Source organism: Poecilia reticulata, linkage group LG7 (genome assembly GCF_000633615.1).
Source record: "Poecilia reticulata strain Guanapo linkage group LG7, Guppy_female_1.0+MT, whole genome shotgun sequence".
Taxonomy (NCBI): domain Eukaryota; kingdom Metazoa; phylum Chordata; class Actinopteri; order Cyprinodontiformes; family Poeciliidae; genus Poecilia; species Poecilia reticulata.
In genome coordinates, this window is record NC_024337.1 from 1,054,845 (window position 1) to 1,077,417 (window position 22,573).

Genomic DNA, 22,573 nt, shown 5'->3' on the forward strand with positions numbered 1-22,573 from the left:
CCTACCTTTCCTCTTTTTTATTTTTCTTTGTTTTTTCCTCGGTGAAACACACAACCATTTGTTTGCTCATGATAAAGTTTCTCCGAGCAACATTGGCATGTAAACACTTCCCCTTTCATCAGAACTCTGTAATTTCATGTTTGACAGCCATCAGCAAGAAAGGTGAAAGTGTGGCGTTTGTTTAGGAAAATCACTATTCTCGTCTCTGGGGATAAGGGAAGAGCGGAGGGAGTGATTGATGGATGGTGATGATAACAAAAACCCAACACTGAAATTAATAGGGATAGATGTTAGACAGGAAGATAAACAAATAGGGTAAACCAACAGGATGGAGGAAAAAGAGAGCAGCGACGGGTGTGTGACAGGTTGATGAATGCACTGAGTAATGGCAGGGGGTAGGTGTGAATTAAAAGGGATGATAAAGGGAAAAAAACAAGCAACACAGAGGGATGGTATTTATTATTTTAATCACTATTTGTGCATGAAGTGGAAAACAATTACGAATTGTAAATTCTTCATCAAGTGCAATGCATTGGGAGGTGGAGGCTAATGATTTTAGACGTCCCATTACACAAGATAATGCGAGTCTCGCTCTCGACCGTGTCAAACAGTCCCGTTTTCTGAATGTGCGTGGATTAACTAACCGTTTCTAATCTGGTAACTTCTGCTTCTGTTCCCTCCTAAAATGACATATGAGGAGATTTTTATCACTTCCCGTTGCATTACGCTTGACCTCGTTTTGGTACGATGGTAACAGAATGCATACTCAGCATTCACGATTCTTTTACAGAGTTGTTCTGTTTTTATTATTTATTGTCACATCTAAGGACAAAAAGGACATTTTCTAATGGTGTCTCCATTTATTGAGGCTATCCAAAGCTAATTATTGTATTTAATCATTGGTTCAGTTCCCCTGTCCAACCCCAGACCTGTAGAATCATGACGTGGAACCTGTTTGACAACATGAAGTAGGTTAAAAAAAAATCCTCAACCAGCAGCACATTAATGCCCCAAGCAACCTGAATCTAACCCAACTTACCTTAATTAGGGTCAGAGTTCATCATCCACAATTAGAACGAGACTCAGAAAACAGTGCATCCATAGGCCAGTATAAAACCATTGCTGATAAAAAAACAACAACACAAAGACTGTCAGACATTTACTAAAAAAATAAATAAAAAACATCCTAATGATCTCAGAAGTGTAGACAGAAAAGGGAAAAAAATACTTTAGGAATTTGTATGTTCTGTTACATCTGCTGTTAAACTAACAGTATTCCAGAAAATGAACATTAGTCAACCAAGATTGTGTCCTTTTTTTCTAACTTCTTCATGTATTTACCTTTATCTTCCACTTGTTTTCTTTTTTTGTACGCCCATTTAATTCTTATATCCTTCCCTCCTTTCTTTTCTACTTTATTTTCTTTTCTTTTCATCCTTGTATTATTTCTTCCTTTCATTCCTTTATTCTTTGCTTCTGTTCTTCCTTTTTTTCCTCTCTCTTTTCCTTAATTTTTTTATAGTTTTTTATGTCCTTCTTTTGTGAACCATTTCTTCATCGTCATTTATTTCCTTTCTTGTGTCATTCCGTGTTTCTTTCCTTCTTTGTGTCAGTCTACCTCCCCCGGCCCTCTTCCTTGCTTCAAACCAAGCTGTCGATGGACAACCTAACACCATCACAAATATATGCCATAAACTCACACTTAAATACAAGTCTTGCATTTTAGACACTGTAAATAAATATATGACTGGGATGTCAGAATGGTGGAATTGGGAAAAGTAAGGATTTTTAACATAAAAATCTCTGAAAACCCTCATAATATGTATTGTGTTTGCATTCATGCAGACTGTAATATCTAACCCAGTGTAAGCTTCTTAGAAGTGCTACAATTGGTGCGGTTCTAAAATGCATAATCTGCATAATCAGAACTTCACATAACACAGAAGAGGATGTAGTTTACTGTAAATGCACAGAAGCTGTACCGTATTTAATCTCGAAGAGGATGCATCACATCCCTAACCCTAAGAAGCTTACACTGGGTTAGGTATTAATATTCTATGGTAAAACTAAGACTGTACTTTAAAAAGTAGCATTATAGTTTTCTTGGCAGTAACCTTCAGTACAGAATTTTTAATTAAAGGCACCACTATGCCTCAAACCACATATATTTCCAGTATATTCAAACATTCAAAATGAATAACATAACTATTCCTCTGAGAACTGGTAAAAAAATAGGCCTTCAAAGTCAATATATAGTTTCACTAACACTGGAATAAAAATTGAAGACTTTCAGTTTACAGCGACATAAACTGGATTTAACTCGTTAATTTCTACAATCGTATGGACATAAAAACACAGTTCTAAAATAAATATCCATGCTTTGGTTATCATTAAGCAAATCAATGAAAAAAGACTTCCAAAATCTAAAATTCAACATGGCTGAAATAATGTGGAATTCTAGTATTAACAGGGTTTTAAAATGTGAACTATTAATGGTTTTCAAGAGTCCAAGTGGCACTTACTTTATTAGATGCAGATGAAGGCACCGTCCAACATGGAAAAAGAAAAGACAATACAATTTAGATCCTGAATAATATGGAAACAGAAATATTTCAAAGAAAAGAAAAGGACAACAACTAACCTGAATGAGATGCCACTCAAAGTCCATCAAGTTTTTGATGAAGGTGGAAACCTGAACATTGACTGTCACTTTTTTCTTTTGAATTGTCTTTCCAGTGTTTTTGGATACCATCTTCCCATGACCGGCTTTTGTACCCCTTCCTGGGTTAATCCCAATGAAGCGACTAAAAAAAATAAATAAAAATGGGACAATTCCTGAGAATATAAATAGTGTGGCATTCTGAATACAGCTGGTACAATATTTAAATAAAGCTGTTTTTAATTGCGTAAAGAGAAAACATCACCACCTTTGTCAAATGTCAATAACTTGCTTTAAAACTTTTAAACCATGTCATTGTATTTTGCTCATTGTAAAAAAATCATAGGAATGGTTTTACCGTTGAATGAACTCCAAAGTCTTGGCTGCCTCATGTTGATATTGGAGGTTGAAGATGTAGAAGATGGACAACGCTGTCCTGTCTGGAATGTCAGCTGGACCCTCTCAAAGACAATATGGCCTTCAGTGCTGACCAAGCAGAAAACTGCTTGCCACAGGGACTGTAATAAACCAAGTCCTTAATTGGAAGAACATAAAACAAATCCTTCCATTGATACAGTATGCATTTAAATGATCATCATAATAAAGAGTGTCCACTCTGCCAGGCAAAGTAAAAGCACGGATCTTTGTTTAACCAGACACCCCGTGCTACACCTGCTTGGCTAGCTTTAGCTGCTAACAAAAATAATAAAAATAATAAAAATAAAGGGTGCTCACGTCCAGTCCTCGAGAGCTACCGTCCTGAAACTTTTTGATGTATCTTTACTCCAACAGACCAGGATCAGCTCTGAACAGACCTGCTAACCAGCCATTCATTTGATTCAGGTGTGTTAATTGGCACAGGGAAGCATCTGAAAGTTTCAGGATAGCAGCTCTCAGGGACTGGACTTGAGCACCTCTGTACTGAACAGTCGTACCGCGATATCCAAACAAATAAACTTACGTTAAGCATAAGTTGATACTCTTGCGCAAACAGAAAGTTAATGCATTCATAAAAAATAATCAAAATCAAAAACATGACAATCTTAACATGAAACTTATTTTTTTTAATAGATCTTTATTGAGATACAGAATACATAACAGTATAAACGCAGCATACATTGTGATACAATGTTTGCCAGGGAGTTACAAACATTGAGACAATACATTACCATTACATTACATAAATACATTAAAGAGAGAACAAAAAGCATGTTTTAATAGATTTGGGGAACTTACCTTGTTATGATAAGGTCCAGGCAAGACGCCATACTGCTGTCTCCAGGGCAACACGTGACGTCACAGATACGTTGCGATTGTGGGAGCAACTCTTAATCAAACACCATCTCTTTAGGGAAACTGACAAACCTATCTTTAAATTTGACTAAACAAGTGTTTAATTAACATTGTATTTTTAACATACAACACCAACACTGGTAATCTAACACTTTTGATTATGCTCTGTAGATTTTGATTCATTCCGTAAAAAAATTATTATGGAAAGTATTTTTTTCTTCCAGTGTAATATTGTCTTTAAAAGCTGGTTCTCTAAGATGCAAATACAAGTAAAATGTCTTGCCTAGGAAAAAACTGTATTGTACAATTATTTTGCGGTAGTTTACTGCCAGTCGTCAGTCTTGATTGTGACAAGAGAAGAAGACATCAAATTGACAATATCCCACCGTATTTTGGAATAACAGTATGTTACTGCTGGAATTCCACCGTAAATTTACAGCCATTTCTAAGAGTGTATTTGATGACTCTTTTTTTTTTTTTTTTTTGGGTCACACTTTCTAGCGAAACCTTGTTGGTCTGGAGGCCCCAGGAAAACTGGAGTTCACAGAGAGAATAGAGAGAATAGAATTTTACCCTTTAAATATTCACTCTTTTCTTTGGTAGGAACATCCCTTTTCCAAAATATGTCAATGGAATATATCAAAGTCTCAGAAATACACTCATAAAAAGTGATGATTTTAGCATTCAGGGCAAAGATAATCTATAAAAAACATTTTGATCACTTCCATTCATGAGCGGGATTTCCCTTTTTGTTCCATGCTGTACAGCATTCTGAGTTAAACCAAGACCTTACAAGAGGCACTGTGACATAAGAGTGAAAGTCTGATGTCTGATGGTAAAGATGATCTATAAAAAAATATTTTGATCACTTCCATTCATGAATGAGACAGGGTGTCCTTTGAGTTATGTGTAGTCGTCTTCTCATGCTAAGTACAACATTTGAAATTGTGACCCAATTTCAAATGTGTTATGGTCGTTTCCTCAGACCATTAAACATTTTTCCACTGGCTTTTAGAAGATTATAGCAGAGGTTTAATGTCTTCTTTGGGAGAAAAGGACTTCTGTCTTCCTTTTGATCTTTGCAGTTGCATAAAGCAAAGTATTTATCTAAAGGTCTACACACTTGTTCAACCAGGTTATGGTACCTTGTTTTTATCTTTTACATATTTCCTCCCTTATGATTCTTCCTAACATAATCCCTCGGCTTTGTTACAACACACAACTGATATTTTGCAATGAGCTCGGTTCACACCTGTAAATTCTGAGGAGTTAAACAGGAGATTAGAAGAGATTATTTCTCTTTCTAAACCTTCACATTTTCCCCATTGTGATGATTAAAATTCAATGCAGTAATTAATGTTAGTTTAATAATCTTTGAAAATATGCTTTATGAAATTGTACTCACTCATACAAATCTCATAAAGAGCCTTTCCTCTTTTCTCCTCCCCCTCTCTCCATCCTCTGTTAATCCCTCCTCACTCCATCCTCGTCTCTTTTTGTCTCCCGAATCGGAGCTGTGTTATCCGTTTCGGGGCAGAGCCGCTCAGAGCCAGCCTGGCTTTGCCCCAGTGTAAAGTGGAGATGTTAATGTTAATTAAATCATTCATTTGGTCCAGATTAATTAGTGTTAAAAGCACTACTTTTAAGCCGAGCCGTAGCTAATCAGATTAGGGCCAAGCTGAGGGCCGAGGCAGGCAGATGGATACGGGAGAAGCCCACTTTGAAGTCCGACCGCCGTACATCTGCTTAGGAGGAGGATGGAGATTTATTTTTTTCTTCTTCTTTTTTTCCATCTTAACCTCAGATCTTTTTATATGCTGTGATGGTAAAGAAGGGGAAAAAATCAGCCTGCAGGTGCTGGCAATGTTGCGTTAACTGAGATAATTATGATTCCAATTAGCAGATTATACATAAATCAGAAATCCTAAGCATCCACTGGTAGTTTTTGCTGCTTGTTTGCATGTGTCTCTCTCCACGCTTTGCCCTGCTGGTTACTCACTCCTCATCTGAGGTCTCTCCATCTGGTTTTTCTTCTTACTTTTTCTGGCTCCAACTCCTCTGATTCTCTGGGCCTCGGAGGGAGTCGCATCACATTTGAATTCATAACAATCCTGGTTGCTGTTTTGTTAACAAGTGGAGCTAAAATTTGTCCTCTTCCTGGCTTCCTTTCATCTCCCACTTGGCTCCGAAGGTGCTAGAGGTTTATTTTATTTATTATCTATTTATTCATTCATTTTGTACTTTTAATGACTTTTCTCCAGTCTGCCATGTTGGCGCAGTTTCTAATTTAATTAAACTTTTTTGAACGTAACTAATCATCAATCCCCTGTTGGCATTAGCAGACATTACCTGTTGAATTAATTTCGCTGGTATTCCTCCAGGTGACTCTTCTTTTTTAACATGACTTTTTTATCAGTAGAAACAGAACTTACTTCTTGTTTTAGCCTCACAGTGGTAACCGTCAACTAAACATATACTGTATTTACACTTCTTTGCAACTCAGCAAATTCATACGTTCTGAATTTATCAAAATATTCTAAACATAATTTCATTTTCTTGAAAATGACATAAAAAGGCTTCACTTTCCCTTTAAATTGTTCTATATCCATATAGTGTGTACCATTTTTTATCAAAGTTTAGTACACATTGAGACAATTTGCTATTTTTGAGAGGCAGTCTGTCTTCAAAAAGCAGATGTGCAGATTAATTCTTTCATTAATGTCAATCTATATCACAGCTAGGCTATGTTAGCCAAATGTAGCACACACTGATTGGTATCAACAGAAACTCAGAAAATTCCCTTAACTTTTTTTAAACCTGTTTCAAACCAACTCCTGTGATGTCTCCTGTTTTAAAGCTCATTCTGTACAGATGCTACATTTCAGTCAGTTTTTTCTGTCTCTCTCTCATGCAGCCCACCTGTACAAGTGTAGGGCGTTACGGGACAGCTGTGGGATGTGCCTGAAGGCTGACCCCAGGTTTGAATGCGGTTGGTGTGTCCAAGATAAGAAGTGCTCCCTGCGGCAGGAGTGTACGGGAGGAGGGAACTCCAACATGCCGCTGCAGCTGGCAGAAGGTGGGGGGTGGATGCACGCCACATCTGGAAACAGCCGTTGCACTCACCCCAAGATCACCAAGGTAAGGGAGTGTGGGTGTTTGCATATGTTTCTCATGGCTGCATTCGAGGAAGATAGCAAGCAATGTAATTTGACAAGTCTTCTTATGTATATGAGCATTCAAGAGGATGGTGGAGGTTGTTTCATTTCTAGGTTTGAATTATTAATAGTAGTATGAGTGACTCATGTTTTAGCTGCTTCAGCACAATGTCAATTTAGGTAGTCTTTCTAAAATGCCATTCATTCATATTGTGCTAATTCAAAACTGTGTGGTGTGTATTATTTGTAATATTTGCTAAACACTGCTGCCACCGGCTGTGTCCTGGTGAACACCTGGGCTGCGTTCACACTAGACCTGCTTACCGTATTTTCCGCACTATAAGGCGCACCTTCAATGAATGTCCTATTTTAAAACTTTTTTTCATGTATAAGGCATAAGGCGCATAGAATAGACGCTACAGTTAGGGTTGCCAACCGTCCTGTATTGAACCTATACAGGACGCGATTTGTTCCGTACTCTACAAATGTGGATGTGTAATAATAGAGAAATGGTCCTCCAGTACTTTTAGTAGGCTGCCCCAGTCTTTGTTTTACACACGGTGTTAGTGTTGCGATATTGTGCCCAACTGCTTTTTGGGTAACACAGACCAACCGACACGCTGCCGCCGCAGTCTCTGTCTCTCTTCCCCTGCACCCCCCCAGCTTTAAATGTATAGGGGCTGGTCCCTTGGTAACCCTAGTTGAAGCACTCCAGATGAATATCTAAAGCCACTTTGTTGACATAAAGAATGTCTCCTTGCCGACTTGGGTCGGCAAGGAGAGCCTTCCGCGACTGGACCGGGGCGTGGCCGGACGATGGTCACCCTTCTCCATTCATGCACAGCATGTTCGTGGAGAACGTGGTGCTAAATGACCTGCAGACGACCTGATTATCAGGTCAGTAGGTAGATAGGTCAGTCAAACTTTATTAACAAGCCAGCGTTCTGGCAACTATCCCAGCATGCACCGCACGCTTCTTCTTCTACGGGCGAAAATGAAGTYGGCGGCTGCCTACCGTAGTTGCTAGACCTGTTGTGGCTCAATATTGGTCCATATATAAGGCACACCGGATTATAAGGAGCACTGTCAGCTTTTGAGGAAATTGAAGGTTTTTAGGTGCGCTTTATAGTGCGGAAAATACGGTATTCTTCCTTAATCGAACTCTAGTTCACTTGCCTAGAAGTTCGTTTGGAAATGTATCAATGCGAACTCTGATTCAGACCAAAAAAGTGTTCTCTGGTTCACGTAGATCCTAGATCTTGGTTCAGTTGAAATAATTTGCTGTCAAATGAACACTGTTAACAACACATTTTTAAAACCTTTCTACCCCTTCATCTCCTGTTCTCATCCTGCAAAATCTGGCCATTTTGTCCTAAAACTGGTGGGTTCAATAAATCCAAGTTTTAATAACAAAAGCTCAGTCCACTTTAATGAGAAAACGAATACAACTAATCCAGGCTCAACTAAAACTGGATCTTTGTAGACCTTTATGTAGAGAGAAAACAGAAGAATCAGGCATCAAGTCATGTTCGTACAAACAAACAGCAGCATGAAGGCCAAGGAACAGAGAAGTTACTTCATGCAGGGTGAGGATAAGGGACACAGCGGACATGGCAAGAAGGTGCCTGGGTCAGATGAGACCAAAACAGAACTGGGTCTGCATACAAAATAACTTGTGGTAAAAACATCACATTACTCACCATTCTCACAGATAAACATGGTAGAGGATCTAGGTGTGCATTCACATCACCCTGAATACACATCTAGGGCTTCTTTTTGGTCTGCTTTAATCAAACTCTAATTCATTTGCCTAGAAAGTCCGGTTCATTTGGGAAATGTGAATATAACTGTTCTGGAGCAAAAAAGAAATCTCTGCTCCACCTACAAACCTCGGTTTTGGTTTGGATGTATATGTGAACACCAAGCAGACCGGAACAGGAAGCAGACTATAGCACAGGACATTCTGGGTAAATACAACCTTAACAAATATGCAAGTACAGCTCTAATGGGTGAATTGGCTCATTATCTTTAGCCTAAGACAAAAGAAAAATTCTACAACAGCTAACATCTGATGTTACTTCACTTCTGTTTACATCTCATGAAGGAGGAAGATGAGCTGTGCATCTTCTTCAGAGGTCTTCATGCTCAGGTTTGGTTGCTTTGACTCAATGCAGTGTGAAGTGAACCACACCAACTGAAAATATAACAAATTATGCCACTTTGGTCATCTGGAGTTGAAACCAGAAGTTTTCATACAATGACAAAAAAAAAGACATGCACCTCTTTTCTCACTGTCTTCTCTTGTTTTGGGTCAGTTAGAATTAGCAAAATTATTTCTATCTGCTAAATGCTCCAATAATAAGTGTGAGAATAAGTCAGAGATTTCTTTAATAATGTCTTCAAAATCAGAAGTTTACATACATGCCCTCAGTATTTCAGCAGTTGTTGGCATTGCCTTTGATCTGTACAACTTGGGTCAAACATTTTGGGTTTCTTCTTTTGAAGCTTCTCACAATAGTTTGCTGGAGTTCTGGCCCATTCTGAGTCAGGTTTGTAAGTCTCCCTTCTCTCTCTCCCTGATGCCCTCTGCTATCTTTCCACAGATCCTCTAGAGGGTTTTGGAATGACCATGCCACAAAACATTAACTTTATTGTTGTATCCACTTTGGCTGTACGCTTAGGGTCATTGACCATTTGGAAGATCTCTCAAATGCCATCAACCAGCTACTGCTAAAATGCACAATTCTGTTCACAATGGCTCCACATCTGAAAATCTAAAATCCACTGCAAAGAAAAGCTTCCCATCTGTTTCTGAGCACCACATCTTTGTCTTGTCGGCTCATGAAGACTGTAATGTCACCTGTGGAGATCCAAGGCTTGGGAATCTTGAAAGGACGTTGCATCAGCTCCCTTTGTTGAAGTCCCTGTGGTCACAAAAGTCCTACGTGTCCTGAACCCAGAATGAAAGCTGCTCTATTTTAATGTGCTGCTATTATAACGCTCATATTAGTTGGGACCTTGTGGCTGCCCTTGGCACAGATTACACGCGGTTACATCAAACTGCTCCTCTGGAGGCAGTCTCATGAAAAACTTTGTTTGGGTTTGATTCCATTTTTTTATTTTATTTTAACTGTCTTTCATGTGTGTTTTTGTGCAACACTCCTGGAACTCAGGTTTATTGAAGTCTTTTTTTCTCTTTCTTTGTGTTTGTGGATTGTTTTCCTCCATGCCTTTGTCCCTGTTATGACTTTCAGTATGGATTTATAGAAGAACACAAAAAGAAGTCGAAATGAGAAAAACTTTACTGGCCATCACATGTCTGTGGGTGATTCTCTCCGTAGCACTCTTCTTCATAACTTCAATATCACTTCTTCATAACTTCAATGTCTAATTTGTATTTATACATGTCTAATTTGTATAAATACAGTGTATGATAAGTTATCTATTTAATGGACTAAATTATGGATGAAATCTCACTATCCATTTTAGTCTGGTTTGGGGTCCAGGCTAAATTTGGTATGATTAGTCAGTTAATCTGTTTCGGGTCAACATTGTTTAAGTGAAGTTTTGGTCAAGCTACTTTAATGCAATAAGACTAAGAGTTCACTGTAATGACCATAAGTATTCTATATCTTGTTGAACTGAAAAGAAAAAACTGGACTGTAGAAAAACCTACAGTCCAGTTTGAAACAACCTATGCATGGTTGTTTACTACAACCATGCATAGGTTGTAGTAAACAACCTATGCATGGTTGTTTACTACAACCATGCATAGGTTGTAGTAAACAACCTATGCATGGTTGTTTACTACAACCATGCATAGGCTAATGCTAGCCTAGCTATTCTCTATTTTAATTTGACTCAATGAAGTCAGATTATATTTGTGGTACAACAAAACTTAAAGAAAGATTTGTTTTGCAGAAAAGTTGATTTGAATGCCATACATGCTAATGGCCAGTGTTTCAGCTGCTCTCTGTGCAGCTCTCTCTCTCCTATGAATGTCATTGTGAAGGGAGAAAAACCCAGATTTGGATGACCTGCAGTACAGTAGATAGAGTAAATATGGAATCTATTATAGCTTCTGTATCTTACAAACACTCGTGTTCCTCCTCTCTGTGGTCCACTCTAGGATAATGGTGGAAATCCCTTTAAAAGCATGGTGGTTATTTCTCTTCCTGTGTTGCCTGCCTGTTTGAGGCGCTTCCAGTGTTTATGTGTCCCAGGGCTCGGTGGCTAGCTGATGTTGTTTTGTGGTGTCACAGCGTCTTCCTTACAAACCCATCTGGAGCCCCTATTTCCACACCCCGACATCTGTTGTCCATATTTGCACCCTGGAGCTTGATGGCTACTCGCTCTGGTCAGTGTTTACCAGCTATTGTGTTTGTGGAACCGGAGTGCTGAGGCTCTGCTGGCGCCTGAGGTTCCAAAGTGAGTCAGCTTCCAAATACTGGGGCAGAATTTTCCACCGCGATCCCGCTTGCCTGAGCCTTGGTATTTTCGCTTAGTTTCCTCCATTCTCTGTGGTTTTTTTGTTTGTTTTTCATGGAAAGAATCAATTTTTTGTACCTTGATCATCATCATCATCATCATCATTCAGTCATTGATAGGCATATTTATCATATGCCTAGCAGAATGGACACTTTATCTGTCTATTCTCTACCTCTATTGACTCCTGCATGGGTTTGTAGTGTAATGCTGCCAAAGGTAATATTTTCTTTTCTTCTCTCCTCAAGAGTGAAGAAGTGAGGTTTTTCAGCTCTTGGAAAATTCACTCAATAACTGGCTGTTCATATTTGTTTTTAAAGGCCTGTGTATCCATATGTGGTGTTTCACTTCTTTTTATGTGATTATAGCCTGATTTGAAAGGAAACTGAAGCTATATGCTATAAGTTTGTTGAAACATGAGATTATTCTCTCGTTTATATCAGTAGTGCCTCCAGAAACCTTGTAGCCAGACCAGACAGAAATGTTATATATAATATATAAATTTCCATATATATATAACATAAAAAATCTTTTTTATGCTATGTTGTAAAGACTGAAAAAAAAACCCTAGATAAATATCTTTCTCTCTTTACATTGCAGGATTGGAACATGGTATTTATTTTCACATTAAAACAAAGGTTTTCTTAAATAGAATGTACTTTTCCAACATTTTTAATTTAATGTTATTCTACTGTATAATTATTTTTATTTATTGTTTTACACAGGTCCTGCCTATAGATGTGAGGGTGTTTTGTAAAACATAAATGTTACATTTATTTTAGTCATACTGTTGTATGGAAGAGTATTAGGGCCACAAAATTTTTTTCTAACAATTGACTTTAAATACAAAGTTCAGATTTTAATTTGTTGAGATCAAAAATCAGAATTCAAAGAAAAATATCAGAATTATGATGTTTTTTTTTCTGATTTGAATTTTTTCATTTGAAAAAAGATTTGTTTTTTCTTTTTCTTTAGTGGCCCTAATTCTACTCTGTACTTCTGGATATCTGACGCTATACATTTAAAATATAAATATATTATCAACAAAAAGGATTAAAATTTTACCTTAGGTTGAAAACTGATTAAATAAATTCACTCCCTCTGTAAAGAACTTGCCTTTTGCTTCTAAACAAGGCAATTAACCTCCAGCTGCTGCAGATGGTTTGTTGAAGAGCCAACATTGTATGACTCGTTTTTTCTAATTTTGGATCTCAGCTGGCTTTTTCCTGCTCAAATCTTCACAAGTTTCTCTTTGGAGAAACAAATTCCCACTGAAAGCAGCCCACGGTTCTCCAGCTCTGTGGGTTGGTTTTCTCGGGGTCTAAAAAGGATTCTATGCTGCTCGTTGCAGAGCCTGCTCAGCCAAGTACGGCAGCAGAACAGGGCACTGGGACGATTACACATAATTACCTCATAATGCTCGTTAGGGGGTGGGTTTGTGCACGCAGGTTCTTGCAGAAATTGTGTGTTTGTGTGTGTTCGTGACAAGCGGCGTTCATCAGTCACCATATTTGTTTTGTCACACCACACCTGTCCCCGTTACGCACCATAATCTGGCTAAATAAATCACATTATGGTCCACCGATGCAACTGAGCGCCGTGCCGCCACAGCCCTGTCAATGAAGCCAAAGCGCCGTAATAAGTGACGGCGGTTTGATTCTATGTGTTGGTGAACCCTTTTTTTTTTATTTTACACTTTCTGTGCTGCCTTATTTTTGTTTCTTTCGCTGTCAAATGGTGATTTTTCTTCATTAAAAACAGTGTGTACCTTTGTTTGAGTGCAAAAAAACTGTTCAAAACGTGCATTCAGTACCTCCATAACTAAATCTGCACTGATCCAATATTAATATCTGTATCGGGTCCCAGTATTGACAAAATTTCTAGATTGGGTATTGGTCATAATATTCCCAGTCCATATTTATTCAGTCTAATTCTATACATTCTGCTGGAAGCGGTGTCATGTTTTATGTATTTTATATTATTTTTAGAATTCCTAAATGTTCTTTCTCAACCATTTGAAATAGTTTGTTCCAGTTTATTTTTTACATGTTTGACTATAGTCAGCCTGTTGTTTTTGTCAGTTTCAGTCTCTTTATTTCATTAACGATGGCTGCTGAACTCCTAATTTCACTGACTGTTCAAATTAAAGCTGTTTTTACATGTTTGATTAAGCTTGGCGTACCTCAGTGTGCTGTACTGCTGCAGTTATCAAATAAATTTGTAATTCTGTAGATTTATGTTTGTGTTTAAAGTAAAAAAAGATTTAAGTCAGCTTAAGACTGTTTTTTGTACCAGATTGACTTTGACCGATACCAAACCTCAGATATTTATATCGGAATCAGAAGTGAAAAAAATTGACTCGTGCGTCCCTACCCATAACCTCCTCCTTCATTCTTTCTTGTGTCTCTCTCATACCTCTCTGTTGATCTAGTTGTCCCCGGAAACCGGACCTCGTCAAGGGGGCACCAGGTTGACTATCTGGGGGGAAAACCTGGGCCTACAGTTCCGAGACATCCAGATGGGAGTGGTCTTGGGAAAGGTCCCCTGCGTGCCCATCGAACAGGAGTATGTCAGCGCTGAGAGGCAAGTCAGAGAACCTCAAGTGTGACTGGATGTCACTGAATGGGAATCATCAGTCTATATGACACAATTTACTCTTCTATGCTGATGATTCTCAGCTATATTTGTCACACAGTCCTGATAAATCCTAAAATACCCAAAACTATTTCTTCGCAACTTTTTTAGTAAATGCATTAGAATAAAACAATATCCAGTAATCCGGTGCCTCCCCTGATTACAAGTAAAGGACGACATAGATTTGGACTGCATGTTTTATGCAGTTAGAGACTGTTTAAAATTAGAATTAAAATCCTTCTGAAGTGTAAAACTATGTAATTTAGTAAGGTATTTTTCTATTAATCACTTTTTTTCACTTTCACAGTAATTTAATAGTGTGTATGTCCCCAACCATTCAATGACTTTTACTCAAATTCAGACTTTGACACATCTATCCATTAAACTTAACTAAATACAGCAGGGGAAAAGAGTGAGCCATGACCAGTTCTTGTTGCTAAGCCGCAAGATATTTTTCCTGGACAAAAGCAAAAACCAACCCAAACAAATAAGGAACGGTATAACGTTTTTGGGTGCGGGTTGTATATGACTTAGAGATTCCATTTCTTCAACGATCAGATTACTTTGTTCATTAGATTAAAATATTGGTTCTTTATTTCTGCATTTTCTTCTGCTAAAAGATATTATATGATGACATATGATCTGACAGAAAAGTGACAGAAATTTTTCAAAATACCTTAAAAAACTTGTTAAAAAGTTTGACAAACTCCTTTCACCCAGATAATTTAATATATTCGTATTCATATTCTGTGTGAAATCTAATCTCACTGTAAATCCAGTTTTCTGTGAAGGTTTGTTTCAGGATTTTCTTGTTGTGCACAAACAGCATCATGAAGACAAAAGAATACTTCTCATTTCAATTCAATTCAGTGTCGAGAGAAATTAGTTCAAAATAGCCTCGAGGCATTCAGGGGACTCAACATGTGTCTATATTTAAGCTAAATTTTTCATATGTTATACATCAAAATAGTATGTGTGGATGAAAATTGACACCAGACACTGCCTCCATGGTGAGACATGGTGGTGGCAGCATCATGCCGTGGGGATGCTTTAAAACCCCCCAAAAACAACCAGGAACCTTCACTTTCCAGCAGGATGACACTAACAATAATGTTGACATCAATGCTTTAGAACAGTTTTCCCCAAACTACAACCCGCGGGCCGGATCCGGCCCGCCTCCACATTTGGTCCGGCCCCCTGAACAATACCAGAGAGAATTTAGATTTTTTTTTCATATACCGTATTTTCCGGACTATAAGCTGCTACTTTTTTCCTAAGCTTTGAACCATGCAGCTTTTATGAAAATTTTTCTTCAACTACCAGGGGGCTCTTTAGCAGGAAGTGAATCATCCATCCATTTTCTTGACACCCTTGTCCCTTAATGGGGTCTGGAGGGTTGCTGGTACGTATCTCCAGCTAATGTTCTGGGTAAGAGGCGGGGTTCACCCTGGACAGGTCGCCAGTCTGTTGCAGGGCGGAAGTGAATCATTGGAATTGGAAATAAAAGAAGAAAGCGCCCATTAAAACGGAATTAGGTTTTAATAGGGAATTGAAATTTGAGAATGTTGTTGATCAGTTAAATAGCATTGAGGGGAAAAGTTTTTTAAAATAATATTGGGATCATTATGAGAATTTGAGGCATAGATATTAGGATCCTGTAGATGACAGTAGTGCAACAATAACAGATGCAAGCTGCTGTTGAAATCTAAAGAAGCAGAAGAAGAAGAAGGTGCCCATTTTCATTCAGCACATGCTAGTAGCAGACATGAAGGATCAGCACTTTTACTGTTACAGTTACCGTTCAGAAACTAATCAGTTCAGTTAAATCTAAACTTGGCAACTTTTTCTTTTTCAACCGTAATAAATGTGATATTCAATTGACCTGTAATGACTCAAATCCGCCCCCCTCTGCTGCGTGCTGCTGCATCCCTGTGAAAAACCTGGAGCGGCAGAGATATCTGCGGCTTATAGTCCGGAAAATACGGTATTTATTTCATAAAAAGTGTTATTTCCTGGATTTTTTTATGTGAAGAACCCAGAGAGGGTTATTTGATTGTGCTTTCTGGAAAACAATACATTTTTACATTTAGGCACTCCTGCAAACGTCACACTTATTCTGTTACAAACTGACTCCGGCCCCCACCAGAGAAGGGAAAAGTTATGTGGCCCTCTCTGAAAAAAGTTTGGGGACCCCTGCTGGTTCCAGGAAGACTGAGTAAAAGTGCAGGCCACACTTTTCAGATCTTTATTTGAAAAACATTATTGAAAACTGTATCTTTATTTTCTTCCTGTTAAAATTCATCCTGTACTTCTGTTGAACATTGAAACGAATTTGCAGGAAAACGAACTTAAGTTTGTGATTGTAATATGTCGACAGTTAAACATATATACGTTTTTTTTTTGTTTTTTTAAATGCAAACTGTAGTCACCTAGTCAAATTAAACTCCAGAAACACGCGCAGCCTCACTCTGGAACCATGTTGAAAAGTGACACGGGTTTGTGTTTCTCCCGTTACTCACTGCCTTCGCTCCTTGCTTTTTATTTTTCTCATCCTTCTGTCCTGACATTTACTCCTCTGCAGGGTCCTACACGGCTGAGGAATTGAGTTCACGCAGATCAAACAATCTCCCTGAAGTGCAGTTAGTCGGGAAATGATGCATGTTGAGATAGAGGGCGTCTCAATTCAAATATCTCACACGCATCCGTTATTCTGCGCATTATTCTTGTCGCCTTGGAACTGCTTTCACGTTTGGTTCATGCATTGCTCTTTTCCATTCTTCCAGCATCGCTTAGATTCAGATTAGGATCCAATCTTATGGGGTCCTTGCCGCACTGCAGCCCCTGCTGTGGGTGTAACATTCAGTCCTTTAGCTTGAATGTTGGTACTTTGACGTTTCAACGCAACTATTAAATATTACCTAACTTTGCCCTTCTGCAGAATTGTTTGTCTTCTGAACGATGCCACTGGCTACCGGGTTCAAGAAGCTCAGGTGGAGGTGTGTGTGAGAGCCTGCGTCAATGACTACAGAGCTCTGTCACCAAGGCCATTCACCTTTGTGGTAAGAAAATTCTTCCAGGGAGCATTTGTGATGTTATTTGTTCAGAAATATTTCTGAACTGAAGCATATTTTCATCCTATTTAAAACTTTCTACTCAGCTCTGCTCATAATAGTGCAGCTGAAATGGACTTTAAGTTTCTCATTATGAAGGTTTAATGATTCATTCTCATATTTTATGCCTCTGTTTGTACTGTGTGTATGTATTAAAATGATTTTATGTTTTAAAGCCTTGATTAAAACAGAACAATGTATTAAGGGCACATTCCAGTGGTTCAAAATGACTAACTTTCATGTGTTTATGAGATATAAAATTAATTTTAACTTTTAGTGTTGTATCTCTTGGTTATAACCAAGGTTATTACCATTATCAAAAACCAATAAAGAACGAAAACTACAATAAAACAAAACATTTTTGTTGCTTGGAATAAAAATAAAAACAACTTGACAGAGAGAAATAGACTTAAACTGTAATGAGCATTTACAAAACTAACTGAAATTAACCAAATCATTCATTTGCCTTAAATATTCACATTTTCTTACAATTTAAAAAATCTAAACTCATAACTAATGAAAATGAAAACCATTCAAAAACCTCAAAACTGCAAATATATTTAAGTACAGACCAAAAGTTTCATTCAAAGAGTTTTCTTCATTTTCATCACTATGAAATTGTAGATTCACACTGAAGGCATCAAAATTATGAATTAACACAATTGGAATTATATATTTAACAAAAATGTGTGAAACAACTGAAAATACGTCTTAAATTCTAGGTTCTTCAAAGTAGCCACCTTTTGCTTTGATTACTTCTTCGGACACTCTTGGAATTCTCTTGATGAGCTTCAAGAGGTAGTCACCTGAAATGGTCTTCCAACAGTCTTGAAGGAGTTCCCAGAGAAGCTTAGCACTTGTTGGCCCTTTTACCTTCACTCTGTGGTCCAGCTCACCCCAAACCATCTCGATTGGGTTCAGGTCCGGTGACTGTGGAGGCCAGGTCATCCGGCGCAGCACCCCATCACTCTCCTTCTTGGTCAAATAGCCCTTACACAGCCTGGAGGTTTGTTTGGGGTCATTGTCCTGTTGAAAATGGTAAATGGACTGAACTTATATAGCGCTTTATCCAATCATTTTTGACCACTCAAGGGAATTTACACTAGAGTCACATTCACCCATTCGCACTCACAAACGCTCACACATTTATACACCGATACGCAGCTCTTGTGGTCAAGTGCCTTGCCAAGGGGCACATCAACATGTGGCAGGAGGAAGCTGGTATCGAACCTACAACCTTCCGATCGCAAGACGACTACTCTACCCACACAGCCACAGTCGCCCCAAAAATAAATGATGGTCCAACTAAACGCAAACCGGATGGAATAGCATGCCACTGCAAGATGCTGTGGAAGCCATGCTGGTTCAGTATGCCTTCAATTCGGTGGTTGGAACCAAAGATCTCAAATTTGGACTCATCAGACCAAAGCACAGATTTCCACTGGTCTAATGTCCATTCCTTGTGTTCTTTAGCCCAAACAAGTCTCTTCTGCTTGTTGCCTGTCCTTAGCATTGGTTTCCTAACATCTATTCTACCATGAAGGCCTGATTCACACAGTCTCCTCTTAACAGTTGTTGCAGAGATGTGTCTGCTGCTAGAACTCTGTGTGGCATTGACCTGGTCTCTAATCTGAGCTGCTGTTAACCTGTGATTTCTGAGGCTGGTGACTCGGATGAACTTATCCTCCACAGCAGAGGTGACTCTTGGTCTTCCTTTCCTGGGGCGGTGCTCATGTGAGCCAGTTTCTTTGTAGCGCTTGATGGTTTTTGCGACTGCACTTGGGGACACTTCCAAAGTTTTCCCAATTTTTCGGACTAACTGACCTTTATTTCTTAAAGTAATGATGGCCACTCCATCCATCCATCCATCCATTTTCTATACACCCTTGTCCCTCAGTGGGTCGGGAGGGTTGCTGGTGCCTATCTCCAGCTAACGTTCCGGGCGAGAGGCGGGGTCACCCTGGACAGGTCGGACAGGTTGCCATAATACAAATTCTAACACTATTCAGTAGGACTATCAGCTGTGTGTCCAACTGACTTTTACACAACACAACTGATGGTCCCAACCCCATTTATAATGTAAGAAATCCCACTTATTAACCTGACAGGGCACACCTGTTAAGTGAAAACCATTTCAGGTGACGACCTCCTGAAGCTCATCAAGAGAATGCAGAGTGTGTGCAAAGCAGTAATCACAGCAAAAGGTTGCTACTTTGAAGAAACTAGAATATAAGGCGTATTTTCAGTTGTTTTACACTTTTTTGTTTAGTACATATTTCCACATGTGTTRATTCATAGTTTTGATGCCTTCAGTGTGAATCTACAATGTCAATAGTCATGAAAATAAAGGAAAATCATTGTATAAGTAGGTGTGCCTAATGAACTAATGAAAATGAAAACCATTCAAAAACTGCAAAACTATGAAAACCTTGGTTATGATGAGATATAAAACATTGTTAAAGTGAGAAACTGTCTGAATAAAACAAATGTATTTCTTACTTTTGGCAGTGAAATACTTTCATACTGATCGGCCACGCATCGACTTTCTGGTTTTCCTTTCATCCAGACTCCATACTTCACTCGTATCCAGCCGTCTCAGGGACCCATTTCGGGCGGGACCCGGGTCACCATTGAGGGAAGCTATCTCAATGCAGGCAGCTCGGTTTCTGTCAGCATCGGACCACAACCCTGCCATTTTAAGAGGTAAGACACACTTTATATATTTTTTTTACTTAACGTTTTCTTTAATTGAAATTCATTTTTCAAAAATTACTTTATTATTTTAAAAATGACCTAAAGTAATTTACATCATATTCACTAAAGCTGAATAAACTGTAGATGATACAGAGAATACACCAAACACTATATTTGCATAATGTTTCACCGTTTGAAGATTTGTTCATGTGTTCGTCTAACATGTCCTTATCATAAAAATGTTACAAAGACATGTAAGCATGTAATCAGTGTGTGAGTTTAGGCTGTTTTTTTTTTTTTGTTTGTGTGTGTGAGACGACATTTTTTTGACTGTGTGTGTGTGTGTGTGCTTGTTGCTCTCTCGATACACCGCATCTCTTTGTACAAACTCACACAAGCTTTCCCCTTAATCTACTGGATGGAGGAAGAAGAGCAAAAAGAAAAAAAAAGAAATCCCAACTATAACCACAGTTGCTTGCATGTCAAATTCATGGATTAGCCTCCCGTAGCTAATCTCTATTGAAGCCAGCGTATGCTCGCTTTGATGTCACAGCAGTCACTTCTGCACGGCAGCCTCCTCGCAGTAATCCCACAGACTCTACTTCACAACAACTGTTCCCTCACCTCAACTCTGTCTTTATCTGTCACGCCCTAACCATGGGACTGTGTGGCATCTTGTGAAGATTGCTGGGACAATTTTTATTTTTTCATCTTTTTCTTTCCCTCTCTGGCTTTTTCTCCTGAATGGAGTTGCTATGGTTACAGACTGATGTTGAAGACTCTCCATCCTGTTTTTTGATTTCTCACACGCATTCGTCTTCCCTCTGCAGCCGCCATAGTGTACAGAGACGTGGTAATGTTCGCAACACTACATCAAAGTGCGCGTATACACTTTAAGGCATCCTTATAGATTACACACATACTGCTCCCGTGAAATCATGACCCAGAAAAGCAGCCACTACTCAACTGTGCTAAATACATATTAGATCATGTAGCTTCTGAAGACTGTATTTAAGACTGCGATTCAAAATTTTATTTTGCCTATGGGACAAAATGAATTGAGGTGTACTTAAGAACTCATAAAAACTAACTCTGTTAATGCCTTGGTAAGAGCAGAAAAATAACATGTACAGACATCAGTTAACAAAACTTTGACTTCTTTACATCTTTCTATTAGTGGCCTGAATATGTTAACAGAACCACAAACATCTGTTGTGTTTCTCTTGTCCAAGATTGAGTCACAGCCTGGTAAAAATGGGCCACTACATTTTGTTTCATGTCTGGACCCTAAGCTATTGAGAAGCCACTGCTTGCTGGAGGTGTGGGCTTTGCTAAAGTTTTAAAAGATTGCATCTAATTTTACCAAATTGCTAACATAACGCCATCTATGCTACGAAGCTTACTGGAAGTTGTGTGGGCTGTTAACAACCCCATAGGGAGTAGGGTCACGACATCTTTGCCAGCAATAAATATAAATATATTTAATAAAATGTCTAAAATATTCCACTTGGTCCAACTTTAACGTGTAGCTAAACCCCAAATCAACTTTTTTTTTTTTTGCTGATAAATTGTCTAAATAGGTTGTTTAGGGTTCTAAATTTATTTTTCTGTCCAATTATTGATATTTTTGTGTACATTTGTTTAGTTCTGCATAGGAACTGAACAAATTTGTTTAAAACAGTATGGCTGTAGGTCACTCAGCCTCACGTTCTCACTCAGTCACATGGCGTCGCTCTGTGGCGACTCTGGAGCTGGTTTAGCGAGCGTAGCACTGAAGGGAGATGGCAGTTAACAGGAATTGTATAGGAAGACAATGACCAGGGTACAGGCCAACAGGTCCAGGAGAACAACTCAAACATCACTCTCCTCAGGAACTCTTTTTAGTTCTTTTAGTGAGACCGGAAGGTGTTTCTTCAGGAAAAACTATAAAAACTATATTTTATCCATGAAACTTCCTAATCAGAAGCCTCAACCACCTCGATTGACACACAGAGTGATTGCCTATTCAGTCAGTTAGCCTTCTCCAATGGCAGAACACAAGAGGACAGTGGCTGACTTTCAGACCTCAGTGGATAAGATTTGCTTAACATAAAATGTTTGGCCGATTGAAAATCTCCTAAAATTAGAAAAATCTGGACCACTTTCTTGGTCAGCGGATATATCGGTACATTGCTATTGCTGATGGATAGACCTGTCATGATAACAAATGTTGCTGGGTCATTAATGGCATGATTCTAGGCACACAAATAAAAAAATAAAAAAATGAAAAAGGGCACTAGGTGCATCACAGATAAAAGGGCCAGGAGCTCAAGCCCCCTTCTCCCCCCCTCTGCACATGCCTGTAATTCAAATAAACTCTCTCAAAGACCATTGAACTAAGAACATTTAACACTGGAACTGGAAGACATGTTAAATGTACAAAATACATATAAACAAACCATGAATAAATGACATTTATGAAGTCTCTGTAAGCAAAGCATTCCCTTCAAAATATATTCATCATTCAGCTCAAACAGGCTACACTGCTTTACTTATATATATAT

At 38.5% G+C, this 22,573-nt stretch overlaps 1 protein-coding gene across 3 annotated transcripts in view; it reads left to right on the forward strand.

Annotated features, from left to right (window-relative positions):
- LOC103466867 (plexin-A1-like) overlaps positions 1-22,573 on the forward strand; it is a 331,178-nt gene that overhangs the window by 240,359 nt on the left and 68,246 nt on the right. For all 3 annotated transcript variants that reach the window (XM_008412750.2, XM_008412753.2, XM_017305775.1), the window contains exons 12-15: positions 6,867-7,090; positions 14,024-14,175; positions 17,165-17,285; positions 19,903-20,039. In XM_008412750.2, coding sequence (XP_008410972.1) covers positions 6,867-7,090; positions 14,024-14,175; positions 17,165-17,285; positions 19,903-20,039 — 634 coding nt within the window. The remainder of the gene's footprint in view (positions 1-6,866; positions 7,091-14,023; positions 14,176-17,164; positions 17,286-19,902; positions 20,040-22,573) is intronic.